The sequence below is a fragment of the Tyto alba genome, unplaced genomic scaffold (assembly GCF_018691265.1).
Source record: "Tyto alba isolate M040663 unplaced genomic scaffold, T.alba_DEE_v4.0 Super-Scaffold_10, whole genome shotgun sequence".
Lineage (NCBI taxonomy): Eukaryota > Metazoa > Chordata > Aves > Strigiformes > Tytonidae > Tyto > Tyto alba.
In genome coordinates, this window is record NW_024881262.1 from 168,870 (window position 1) to 182,454 (window position 13,585).

Below are 13,585 nucleotides of genomic sequence, written 5' to 3' on the forward strand. Positions count from 1 at the left end.
TAGAATATTGCCTCCAGGCTGCTTACTGGTGAGGTCAATTATTTCAGATTAATCTATCACTGCTGACCTGAATTTGCACTGTATTTTCTGAACACTGCTATGCCTGGGGGTCTGCTGAGGTAAAAAACAGGACCCAGACCCACATTGTGTTTTGCCTCAAGACTCTGACTAAGCAGGCAGGAGAGAAGCCCCTCTTGGGAGGGCAGCAGAAGGGACACAGAGCTGTCGCTCAACTGCACAGCAACCTCCCTTCAGTCCTTGGAATGGCCATCAGCACTGAACTGCTAGCCCAGACCCAGGACTAAGGCTCTGTGTATGCAGCTGGATCCGCCACGGAGCTGTCACTGAACTACCATACTCTTGTTGATGCACAATTGCCTGGCTCAGCTAAATGATCTAAGCCAAACAGTGAAGCAGTTCCCACTCTGACAGAACCTGCTAGAGAGGAAAAGTAGGTTATAACCTGATTGCTCTCATGCCACCACTCTAAGACCAGGAAAACAGTGTTTCAGCATGGGCAGGGAAAGAATCACTGACACCTGCTGGGTATTTTTAATACAAATCTTTATTTGTGAAATACAGGAGAAGTTCAGAAAAATCCTGAAAAGGTGAAGTGCATGTATCTGCCCTCGATCATCCGCATTTTACTGCTCCTTTGTTTTTGCTCCAGCTGAGTATTCATTTATATCCAAGCCAGACTAGATTGGGTTTCTGTTCATTCCAACATCAGAATGAAAGTGCAACTTTATTGGGAAAGCAGCATGAAGTACAGAATTGTTGTGTCAGTAGAAAAAAAAAAAAAAAAAAAAAGCATCTTTAGTGACGTGTTCAGGTAGTTCCCATACTAAGATGAAATGAGCCAAAGAAATTCAGAATGCATTTTGCCTTTAGATACAGGCTGGTTAGTGGAAAACATGCATACGACTCCAACAACAAAGGCTGGCCCCAAGTCAGTTAAATTGATGGCAACAGCACAGTTTGACAACAAACAATGTGCATTTTAATATGCATGGAATATAAAAAACCCAAACAGACCACACACATGCACCGATGTCAATGCATTGTCAGGTTTCTAGCAAACATATGTCTGTGGGGGGAACAAAAAGAAACAAACACATATTAATGGGAAAAATGTTAATATCATATCCAACTATAAGAGCTAAAATTAACCTGACCACATTTGGACAGCCATAGCATGGCTCTTTTAAAGCCATACTATACGCTTTAAAGCCATTTTGAAAGAGCCACAAGATTCAACTATGTCAATTAAAAATGTGAAACATTCTTAGCCATAATGTGTGTGTGATATAAATCATATCTGGTTCATAGCTTAAGCCACTGCAATTCCAACACTACTGCTACAGTACTGATTTTAACAACATGCTCAAACTGTTTAACAAGACTCTAAAGAAATTTGGAAGACATTCCCCTTCCTCATTTAAAAATTCTTCAGATCTGTCTGTAGGTTTTGTTAGCTATGTGCAGTTTATTTCCTCCTCTTTTACTAAGCAATGCCAGGATGCTGCAGAAAGCAATATATTCAGAACAAGTGGCCTACCACAAAACTGCATCACACTTTGCTACAATGGTTTAGGCCATTGGCAAAGACCACCACCATCATGAGATTTGTATTTCAGTTATATCGCCTATATGATGCTAATGACCATGTGTGCCATAAGGGGAAAAAAAAACCTTCCAGCTCCTATGCAGACTAACTTCACTAACTAACAGCTGAGGAATCAGCTGAAAGCACGTGTTCAAATGCAACATGAAAATGTTTAACAAACAGGGCTATAAAAAAAAAGTAATACACTGAATTGTCACTAAAGAATATCTTAAAAAATAGCTGCTAAGACTCCACAGTAACATCAGTAACAATAGTGTTTTGTATTCATCTGAGAAGCATGGTTATAACTATGAATGGCTTACCTCCTCGTGACTGCAGCACAACCCACAGACTCCTCCAAGAATGCCATTGATTATCTGTATGAAGCACAGAATGAACTCTATTCCTCCCACAACAAGGAGGATGGAAAAGAGGGTGACGTTCCACTGCACGATATTTTGAGGTTCTTGACATTCAGACCACTTGTTATACTCAAACAAGTACCTGTACATAGCAATTAAAAGCATATTAACATTGTGATGGAGTGGGATACTTACCACACACTAGAACCAAATTACATCTAGTCTGTAACTGCATTGGGGATAATCACTCAAAGTGGGAATAGAAAATTCCTTGCAGTTTACTCTGTTTAAGAATGCATTGAACCATCATCCACACATTTTTAAGTCTTAAATTTCCTTTAAAAAAATATCTAAGCTATAAAGGCAGAATCTTCTATTACTGATTACAGTGAGACACAAGCTCAAAAAAGCTGAAAGAGCAAAGTTATTTCTCAATACCGCAGAGCTTTTCAGGACTGAGCCTTTATTCTAAAGATAGCAACTACTGATCTGAAGCATATGGGTCACTTCATCTCTTGTGCTGCTGTCTCTGAGCCCTCACATGCCTACTCTGGCAGAGCCAAACACAAAACAAATTCAGAGGGGTACTGCAGTATTCCAGCTGTTACTCCTCACCTACATCTTCGGACCATCAGCACTGATGAGCCTTCAGCAGGGACTTAACTCAGTTCTATGGGCAGTCGTAGTTGCAGGGCATCAGGGAGGAGGAATGCCCCCTCTTGAGAGGGACGCAACTGAAATGTATAATTCAAACTCTCTGCTGCAAAGGAGCTTTATGTGGCTTCTTAGTAACTCAAACTGTCTCTAGTCTGTCACCAGCCTTTGTTACTAGAAACAGCCTTGAGGTACCAACCATACAGACACTGTAAAAGCATGTCATGATTCAAACCAAATCCTCTTCCAGCCTACAAGATTTGTGGGGATTAATGGGGAATAGCATACAACTCAGCTACATAGGCTTGGTTTGATGGAGAATCCTAATCAGGGATAATTAAGACCTTCTGGTCCTCCCCACCCTGCAGTATACAAAGATTCTTATAAACATTTTCTATTTTAATTTACAAAAGTTCTATACTATTGTCACTAATGAAAGTATTATGCCACTTTGGTGCAAAGCAACTTCAGAAGCAAGCCTCACAAGACAGATTCTTACACAAATAAAACAAATTTCATAATAACTGCTATACATAATTTGTAAATCCCTCAAAGTCCTAAAACTTTATCTTAGAGATGTTCATGGACATGAACAGTATATGGTATACAGATATTATTACCCCTCTCTCTATATATGTTCAGACACCTTCTTGTAGGACAGAGGATTTATGTTGGGTTTTTTTATGGTATTTTAAACTGAAGCAGTGTGGGTAACTGATGCCATCTGTTTAGTTCTCTGAGTGAGAAGCATAAAATTTTGAATGGATCTTGGCATATGGTTATTGGATATTGCTGGAAGGTGCTGGAATAAAGCCCATGTGTACATGGGGGAAAGATACAACACCCTCATGAACAGACAACTTACCCTCCAGAGGATTCAGTGAAAGGATACATCCAGTTTCTTCCTAGACGAGTAAAACAATACGGTCCATGAGACAAGCCCAGTGATGAAATGATTATACAGTATCCAGAACCAAGGATCCCTATAAAGGCTGCCAGAACTGAGGAGAGCAACTGCAGAGCAAACAAACATAGACGTAAACTTTCAGCATGGCCCTCACCTTGTCTTTGGGATTATCTGGGACTGGAGGATAAAGACTCACTTACCGCACAGCTTTTACCACAGTCCTCATGTGCATAACACCCACAGCAGTCATCATTGTGAAGCCCAATGAATACTGCAGCTGGAATAAGTACCTAGGTAGAGAGCAAACCAACCACACCATTCTATTTTGCTACACAGACAGGGCAGATAAAACACAGTCCTCACATTGCACTAATTTATATTGCTTCTTGGCAGGGGGCTGGGGGGCAGCCTGCATAGATTATTCAGTTTTACTCCTATTTAACACAGTAGGCATCTCACTAGTGATATCAGTAGCACCATCTCCAGGATAGGTGTGTTTCTACTTCCATTTCGTGTGCACACAGCTCTTAAGTGCATAAAGAGCTTGTCAATAAAGAGCCTGCTGTGGTATTGCTGCAATTTAAAGTACTTCAACATTAAAAGGTTTTGCTCACATTAAAGGCTGCATCCTACAAATAAAATGCTTTGCAAAAAAAAAAAAAAAAAAGCATTCACTTTCTGTCAAATGAGGACTACAAGATAAGTCTCTTGTAATTATTTGTTTTTAAAAAAAAAAAAACAAACAAACCAACTACTACGAACATATATTTACTGAAGAGTAGTTGTCACTGCCTGTGTGACAAACCAGTCTGACTATAGTAGAAAGTCTAGGAATATTTTCCCCAATACAGGCAAACATCTCATCACAGACACATAACTTTTTCTAGGTATTCACAACCAGTTTTCAGTGACAGAAATGCAAAGTAACAAAGCAGAAGCTATCAGTAAGAAATATAAATCATACATACTCCAGAGCTTTTAACATAAAATCAAGAAGGAACAGAGTTCATTAAACAGACTATCCTCCCCCCAGCACTAACAGGACTTAATAATAGTTTGCACTTATAAAGACTCTACACCCAGGAGTACCTTGGAAAACCATAAAGAGCAAAGTGTTAACTGCAAACTGCGCAGATTTACTTAACAAGACACTAACTATCCAGTTGAACAGTGATATTCTTGTCAGTCCTTACTCAAACCTATTGCTGAGCCTCAATGCTGCAGGGTCCAGAAGAGGTTGTACAAGTGTGTTCCAGGAGCAGTTCCATTGGCTTCACTTGTATTGTTATGTGTGTAAAGCCCAGTCCTTGCAAATACCAGTCTAGGCTCCAATGGGGCTGTAACACAGCTGTAAGCACCTCTCACAAGATGGGGGACATTATCATGCAATCATTTTCAACCTGTGATTTGCAGACACCTTGAGATCTGTAGTTTATTTCTAAGACAACTTTTAAAGGCAAATGAAAAAGGAAGCTTGGAGTCAAAGTACTTAAATATGCTACAGTATGGCCCACAAAATTGAAAAGGTAGAAAACAAGAGCTTCAGATTAACAGTGCCCTATAATCAACATACTCAGTTCTTCATCCTTTGCTGTTACTCGAATGTAAAGCTTCAGTAACTGCTACTCAATTCCTCTGAATAAAGAGCTAAGGCAGAGAAGTAACTGTCAACATCTCAGATAATAGAAATCAAGGAATTGTAACTAAATGCTAGTTATCTATGGACATTTAAAAGGAGACTAGTTCAATAATACAGCAAAAATGTAAGATTTAACCCTTTATGCAAACCATGACCTGCTGAGAGGTTTGGCTCCATTTGTGCCTCTGGATTCTGCAACCTAGACCCTATGATTTTTCTCACCTTTAACGTGACATAATGTTGCAGATAAGATAACCAATAGTAACTAATAATACTTACGGGGTAATATAGCTAATTTCTTTTGATATAAGTCCAGAGATCCTTGCTGATGAGATATTTGATTAATAACGTAACTGGTAAAACAGTAGTACCAAGTAGCTCCAAAATAAACATGAAAGAAACGACTAGCTCATTACTTACCAAAAAGCCTCCACCTAGAATGCCATGAAGGCATTCCACGTATTTGCCGAGATGATGCTCTGAAGCAAATCTTGTTTCACCATTGGGAAAATAAAGTAAAATGTTGGCCACAATGCTGAGCAAGGCAAGGATGAGCAATTTATAACCAATACATCTAGCACACCTTCCAAAACACATGTCCTCAGCTTTACAAATCCTCCTTTCACTAGTCCAATCCAACCTATCTCATACCTGTCCACACCTAAAAGAAGATCAGCCTTTATTCTCACCTCCTTAAATACCCAGGGTTACCTAGTTACCTGGATGATGTTTACACCTCTTCATAACTACCATTCCCAATTGCAGAATGAGGGAACAGGGATGGCAGAACGCCACCACCCTTTTTAAATACAGTAATTGTGGACAAACATAGTGCAATCAAGGAAATACTGAATACTAGCTAATTTCACTCTAATGTATGGTGCTTGGAATGATCACCAGTGAACATGATTAGACATGAACAACAGGCTTAAACCACAACACAAGGTCTATTAGGAACTGAAGGAAAAATGTTTTGTTTTCTTTGTTAGAAGCAGCTTTGACTTTTCGGTTTATAGAATGATTCAGAACAACCTGAAGCCAGGGAAAGACTCATCTGACTTCAACAGTATTGAGTCAGAGTTTTGTGTATGAATAAAATAAGGTCTACAGCAATGAGGAGTATGTAGAGCAACCTCTTGCTTTGCTATCCTGTTGATGGAATAAGAGCAAACCTCATCAGGAGGTTGGAAAACAAATAAAATGGACAGGTAAGCTTTCAAGGAGTGTCCTTGCTCTTGCCATTGTAAGACAAGCTGACTTTAGATTAACTGGCATTCATTAAAGCTAAACTGAGCAAACACTGCTAAAAAACCCCACTGCTTCAAAAGAGGATTATAAAATACAATATTTGCACTGAAATTTCAACAATTTAGAAACACAAAAAAGAAAAACCCCAAACAAAGACAAATGTATCGTATCAGGGGTTTCCAAACTGTGTTACATATACCAGTAACATTAATTAGTATAGTAAATGAGATACAAAGTGACCTGGAAAAATTAAGATCTAGCCTTCTCTCTTTTCCCTCATGCAAATTTTGCTAAAATAGTCAAAAGCTTTCTTCTTCACATACATACAGCTCAACACAGAGGTGTAAGCTGCCGTGGCCACTGCTATCACATGATAGAAGATAACTAAGAAATGCACAAGCTCAGGCTAGATTCAGGAGGTGATGCTGCTGCCATCATCATAATACAGTGTAATTCTCATTGCAAAACCAGTAGCTAGACAAACTGAGTTTGGGAATATACAGGATGTGAGAAGACTATAGTGAGACTTTTTCATTTATTTAGGGGGAAAAATACTAATTCAGGGTTTTTTTTTGGTGGTGGGGGCTGGGATTTTGTTTGGGGTTTTTTGTTTGGGTTTTTTTGTTTGTTTGTTTTTGTTTTGTTTTAAACAGCTAAATAACACTGTAAACAAAAGTCCAAATCAAATCCATTCTTGCAAGTGATGTGAGCAGCACTTAAGCTGAGAGAGCGGATGCAAAAAGAAAAGGTGGGGGGGGAAGAGAGCCGTCTTGTGCAGATGTGGTTTTGTGATATAACTTCTCCGGGTATTGTAACTGTTGACCTTGGAGACTTCCTTCATTATGAGAAATATCCTCCAATTGTAGAAACACATGCTTACCATTATTGTGCACTTCACCTCTGATGACTAAATCAAGCATAAACATCATCCTGCAAGTTTCCTCTGCAGAAAGAGATGGCTGCTCAACTGAAACCTCCCTTTATTGTGTTATGCTAAAAAAAATCCAAACCACTCCCCACAAAAAACACTACCCAACACCCTCTCCCCCCACCCCAACCACACCATACATATGGCCACTGAGAAGTAGATTTAAAATCTGTTCTATTTGTAAACCTGCATAATTGTTTTCTAAACACTTTATCTGAAATAAAATTTCACATAATCAAGAACTTCCTATTTTTAAAATCAATTCTGTACCGTATCAAGCATGCAGGATATTGCATGGGCATTTCAGTCTGCAGTGACTACCCCCCTGCCCCCCCAATACAATAGCAGTTCAGATCACTCTCCTATATAATCAAATATGTTACAAAATTCTTGAGATTGTATAGTTCTCCTGCCTGTTTGCTTCATAAATCCTAATTTTACTGCTTGCCAAAGTGAGCAGTGGTGGATTTTTGGGACGTGTCATGGGCACGTAGAGTTTTTAGCGATGAACCTGGCCCACATGTAAGCAGTAGCCAAGCATGAGCTTCTCATCAACCTGAGGAGCATCAAGGCCCAAACTGCAGCTTGTGACATGCTTCAGCACCATGAGATGGCAGAGTTCACACTAGTATAAACAAAACCAGAATCAGGTTTTGAGTCTTTTATACAAGAACCACAGTGTGTGCACTTAAAGAGGTAAGATAATTGCTTACTCTTTCCCAGGTGCTTCCCTATGGCCCACGGGAAACTCTATTATTTCTCTCTCACAGGTCTATTCCTGTAGCTCTGATGCCTGTCCTGGACAAAGGACTCATATTGAAAGGCAATCAATCACCCGGTGTTATTAGAGACAATAGAAGTGTAATTCTAGGCTAAAGCATAACTTTAGACTGTAGGTCTAGTCCTCAGCTCTGGCTGAGAAGCCCCTACTGCAGTGAGGTACAGGAAGGACAAGACAATCAAAGGTGCAGTGAAGCAATTTTGTTAGCACACTCTGAAGTCCAGCAGGTAGGACCCACTGTGAAAGACTTCCATATCCTCTCCTGACAGAAGGGGGACAGTTTATAAACAATTACAGCAACTGGGTTGTATCCCCAAATCATCAGTTCTGCAGGATAAAGTTTGTCAGTAGTGCTACACGGGTCAGGACACTGACCATTCATGCCAGAGAAGTGGCTAAAATTAGGTGCCTTGTCCAATTACCGAGGTATCTAATACCAAGCCTAATTTTACATGGGGTCCAAAGATCCAGGAGCCTCCCTATACAACAAAACCCACCACCTCAATAGTCATTGTTGCTTTGGTTCTTTTATTGCAGCAGGACAACAGAAGCCGCCTTCTTTCACAAAATAAAGATGTTAGAAAGACACTAGTGTTTCCTGATGCCAAAAAGTGAGATATCTAATAAATAGCAGAAGAGGTCTCTACATTCAAGCTCTGAAAAGCTGAGCATTAACTAGCATTCTGTACCTGCTCCTCAACCAGCATGACAGGAGTAGCAGAATCACTTTTTCCAGCTCAATGATGTATTAGAAACCCTTGATATACTTTCGGACAAGTCCCAAGTTCACCTATTGTAAAGAGGAGCAGTTTATCAAAAAACTGTCAAAGTTCCCACAACTTGCAAAGTTACTAAATACTTGCAGAGTGGGGAAAAAAAAAAAAACAACAACAAACCCAAAGCCCCCCAGACCACAGCATTTTATCAAGAAACCCATGAAGTATCACATTTCTCCTACAAAAGCAAATTACTTCAACTACAACCACATCTAGCACCTCCGCCCTAAGCTAGATTCCCAAAGTAATTCATCATCATCAACAGAAGAAACTGAGTTGCAACAACAAAGAAAAGTGGCATACAAAAAAGGAGATCTATGAACGCCACTAACATATTTTAATGCCTACCGTAATCCTGGAAACATCCATATCAGTCTACTGAAGAGGAAATCAATGTGGGGCCAGGGGTAAGGATATCTGCAAGATAAATACAGAAGTGGTCAGACAGACCCAGACCCATCACATTGGAGTAAGCATGCTGTCAAGAACAAGGTCACACAGACGAGGCTCCGTTCCCCTGACTGGACACTGGGCATGCTACCATATTTGAATTTGTTGTACATGTATGCTGTAAGGCTCTTGTGCTGTAAGGGTGCCCGAAAGCCCTCTTTCCTTAGCTCTCTGGCAGATGGTCAGGGCAGTCTGGCTGCTATTCCCTTCATGGAAGTGAGATTTTTATAGCTCAGCTATCCTAAGACTCCAGTGTTAATTTTGCTAATCCTCCCTAAACTAAATGTTGCTTTTTCTTTTAATTTATTTTTTTGCTATTTTAGCACCTAAGGAGGTTCTCATTTCTTATAACCAGACAAAGGAGAAAACATTTGCAATAAATGTTTCTGCTACCAGTGTTTTCTAAGCAAATCTAAACAATCTCCCGATTTAAATTAAAGATGCCAGAAAAGACTGAAAGATGTTCCTCCACTGAAAAACATAATGCGGTTCTTGCCAATATTTTCTTCTAATGCTCCAAATGGTCAGTCCTACTGCTTTATACTGTCCTATAGCCACCCTTAGACATGGTTTGGTAAAAGACACAGTAGTAATCAAGAGACACAGCTGAAAGAGACATGACCAATGTCTTCCAATTCCCTTGAAAACAATCTAAAGAAAAAAAAAAAATCAAAAAACCTTGAAGCAACTTAATTTTTTTTACATTTAAAAAACCGGTCAGATGTGAATCAAGGGGGCTTTAACAATATCATTGCCATTAGGACATTCTACACTACAACTTCTACCAGAGAGTTTCTCATTATAACTTCTCTTGCAAAACTTCTGGTCCCACCCATTGCAAAAGGTTAATGGGAGGGAAGTACCTCTTGTGAAAGCACTGTCAGGGTGTGGTACCTGCGTGACACCTGTAGATGAGACACAGCCTATGAAATAATTGCATGGGCTGCACAGATGCATTTGGAAAGACTGGGCAGCACAACGCAAGTGTATCGACACAGGTTATGAATTCACACTTGTATTCCCTTATAAGCTATTCTCATTTGTTCTTCTCTTACTGTTTAGTAGGTTACTGCTCACAGAGGTAAATACTAGCTCAGGCAACTGCTGAGAATGTATGATGAATATGCAGTCACCCGCCAGCTAAATTAAGGGAAGCCTTTTGTCTAGCTGTTTAGACAGAGCTCCCAGTGACCTTAGGAACACCTATGACTCCCCTTCAATCAAACGGAGAAACACCCATCCATGCTACCAACCATTTCTCAATGTCCAAGTGATGCACTGCTCATGTTTTCCAGCCATTCTCCACAAAACCACTATGCTGTAGCTACAACTGCCCTCAGGCATGTCATCTCACCAGTGCATGTCAATCAGCAACCTCTACCCAGGAAACTGCTCCCCTCAAGTTCTTGGTGTCTATGGTCTCCTGGCCACAACCAGAAGAAAGTTTCCAGATTACCTTTATTAATTACATGACAGCTCCTTGGATGAATTAATGAGCTACTTCTGAGGTGGAGCAACCACCTCTTGCCATAAGACATATGCCTGACCATAAAGCAATCACTCCTTACATGCTATAACACACACATGCATATGGTTGCTTGCCATCTTTGCCATCACTTTGAGACGGAAAACTGTAAAAAAAAAAAAAAAAAAAGCAAACCAGAAAAATCTGAACCACAGAAGTCAGTTTGAAGAGAGCACTCACACTTCTATGCAACAACACACAGACACATATAGAGAAGATTTAATTTATTAATAATAATGGTGACCTAATGAGGAGTCAGCAATGATGCAACAAAAGTAGTTTTGACATTTAACCAGCCAGCTTGGAGATTCAAAAGCTTACAATCAGGGCAGAGCTACCACTAAATGGGTGTATAGAAATGCCTCTCTAAAGAAGAGCCCATAAACCTTACTTAAGAACAACTATTACTGACCCTAGACTTGCAATGCTACTGTAACATCATTCCAGACTCAAATAAACCACTTCAAAAAAGCTGTTTTCTGGTGACATATAAAAACCATGATTGCATTCATTACTTCCTGCAACAATGTTATTATGATAAAAGTAGGACAGGAGACACAAATTCCTCTTTTATTTCTGCCAGACCCTGTGAGTGAAACCTTGGCCATGCAAAATGCCCAACATAAGTTTGTTTCTCTTGGGTTGTAGTATTTACAGACAGGTCTGCATTCTATATTTCTAATCTATCTCTAAAACGATGACATTCTTGCAAAAGTTAAACAAGCATGAAGCATTACCATCACTGTACTATAACGCATACTCTTTTCTATACTGTGTGTATATAATGGTTGTATGAATCAGAAAATTTGGATTATCTTAGCATGCATATCTCTGCATAGCATAGCATGACGAACAGACTATCTTCAGGCTTGACATGTGCCACTTTTGTGACTCCCCTCCCCTGTAGCAATATGCATAAACTAGACATTCAGTAAAAGACATCCAATTCTGACACTTCAGAGAACATGGAACAAAAAATATCACAATTATGTCTTTGGCTCTTGTGGTGCAAAAGTCAGTCATTAAGCATCTTTGTGTTTCTCATATAGTGATCCTGTGAGTAGTTTTCTACTTACCTCTAATCTAGCAAAAAGATTACCATATATTTTAGATCTGTAGACTCAAAAAAAAGAAAAAAATCAACAAATTTAATTGCCCATTTTGTTTCATTAGCATATGCTTCATGTAATGTTCATGTAGTCTTGTCTCTGGAATTTGCCATTAGTAAGTTCATGCCAATTAAAAACTTTAAAAATTATTCTTTCTGAATGATCCCGCAAATACTGCTTGGCTAGGAACAGCCTACATATTGATTCTATAGCAGTAAAATATGAAATTTAGTGTTTAAAATTAATGTGTCTTTCATGTTATCATGACTGATATTGCAGCATTCTGTATTTGCTTGCAAATCTTTCAGCATCAGTAATAACTGGATCAAATACATCATAATCAGAAGAGCAAATCAGACATGACCACAAGACTCTTGAGAGATGATTTCCTAAACTACACTCCCACTTTTCCATCAGCCTTTGCTATCATCATTTAAATTGGAACTCTTAAGTTCATTTAACAGTATACACTCAGTGCACTGGATTTTTGCTGCCAGCTAGTCCTTAAAATAGGTGTCAGTCATGTAGCCAACTATTTCATGGTTGTGGTTCTCCCACCAGGCACATCAAGACCTCAAAAATAGTATACAAATGTAGCGCACATTTTAAATAGCAGAATCCTAATAAAAAAACCCCCACAATTAAAAACTATAGTTAAAGGATAAATCAGACTACAGAAGACCCTTTTTAATCTGAGCAACATTTAATGGAGAAAAGCAGAAGATGATAACATTTAACACTGATTATGTTTTAATTAATTCTTAGTCTTTTTTTAAGAAAACATACTGGAACAATACAACTGAGACCATATTCTGTGTAGACATACAAAATACCTGTCTGCCATATGGTGCCCATACTACATACAGTGCCTTACTGCAGCTGCTCCTTTCACAAGGTCCTTCTAACTCATATATATGGTGCCATCCTAATGAACTGCAATTTGGTTTCGAGGGTGGGGAAAGGCTAAATTCCTGAATTAAGAGTTTTATATTCCTTTGAACTATAATTACAGCGAAAAGTATTAATGTCACCAGTGCATCTAAGCATGGAAGTTAATGCTACAGAATTACACACATGTTTCTTCCACAATAGTATTCCATTGCACAGCTGTCTCCTCGGGGGTCAGATCCTGCCCCCAGGACTTTCTGCAAGTGCTTGGAAGACAGAATGCCCCAAAATTTCCACCAGCTCCCTCTAGTGATGATCAGGCTGTGACCAAACAGGCTCTGTTGTGTCCACTCACGGGGCCACTGGCACCACTGACCTCTGGCTCTCAAGTCTGCTACAACAGCTCATGAAATACCATCTTCAAGTGACAGACGCCACCTGCCTTCTGCATAAGGAGACAGCGCTCAGTAGCAGCCACTGGTGGCACAGGAGTCAGGCACAATGCACTCTGCAATAATAGGAACTGAATTAAGGCATTGCACCCACTGAATCAAATTCTGATGGCTTCAGGACTGCATTCGGTTCAGGTGCTAGTTCCAAGAGAACTCTTCCAGGAAGAGCACTACTGTATGGTAAGTTAAAAAAGGAAGTAAACCAACTCTTGTCTTCTACAGATCTTCACAGCAGACAAGCAGTCCTGCTCTTTGCTCTT

At 39.6% G+C, this 13,585-nt stretch overlaps 1 protein-coding gene across 2 annotated transcripts; it reads right to left on the bottom strand.

The window, feature by feature from the left end:
* Nucleotides 1–547: 547 nt before the first annotated feature.
* Nucleotides 548–5,921, bottom strand: TM4SF1 (transmembrane 4 L six family member 1). 2 transcript variants are annotated; one of them, XM_033004578.2, is made up of 5 exons: nucleotides 5,589–5,921; nucleotides 3,730–3,819; nucleotides 3,488–3,636; nucleotides 1,930–2,110; nucleotides 548–743 (listed from the first exon to the last, which is right to left on the bottom strand). In XM_033004578.2, exons 1-5 carry the CDS (start codon nucleotides 5,763–5,765, stop codon nucleotides 699–701), a joined length of 642 nt encoding a protein of 213 aa, XP_032860469.1. In that variant the 5' UTR covers nucleotides 5,766–5,921; the 3' UTR covers nucleotides 548–698. The 2 variants fall into 2 exon arrangements, with proteins under 2 accessions (XP_032860469.1, XP_032860470.1); XM_033004579.2 differs by having other exon boundaries at nucleotides 548–1,087; nucleotides 5,589–5,918.
* Between the last annotated feature and the right edge of the window lie 7,664 nt (nucleotides 5,922–13,585).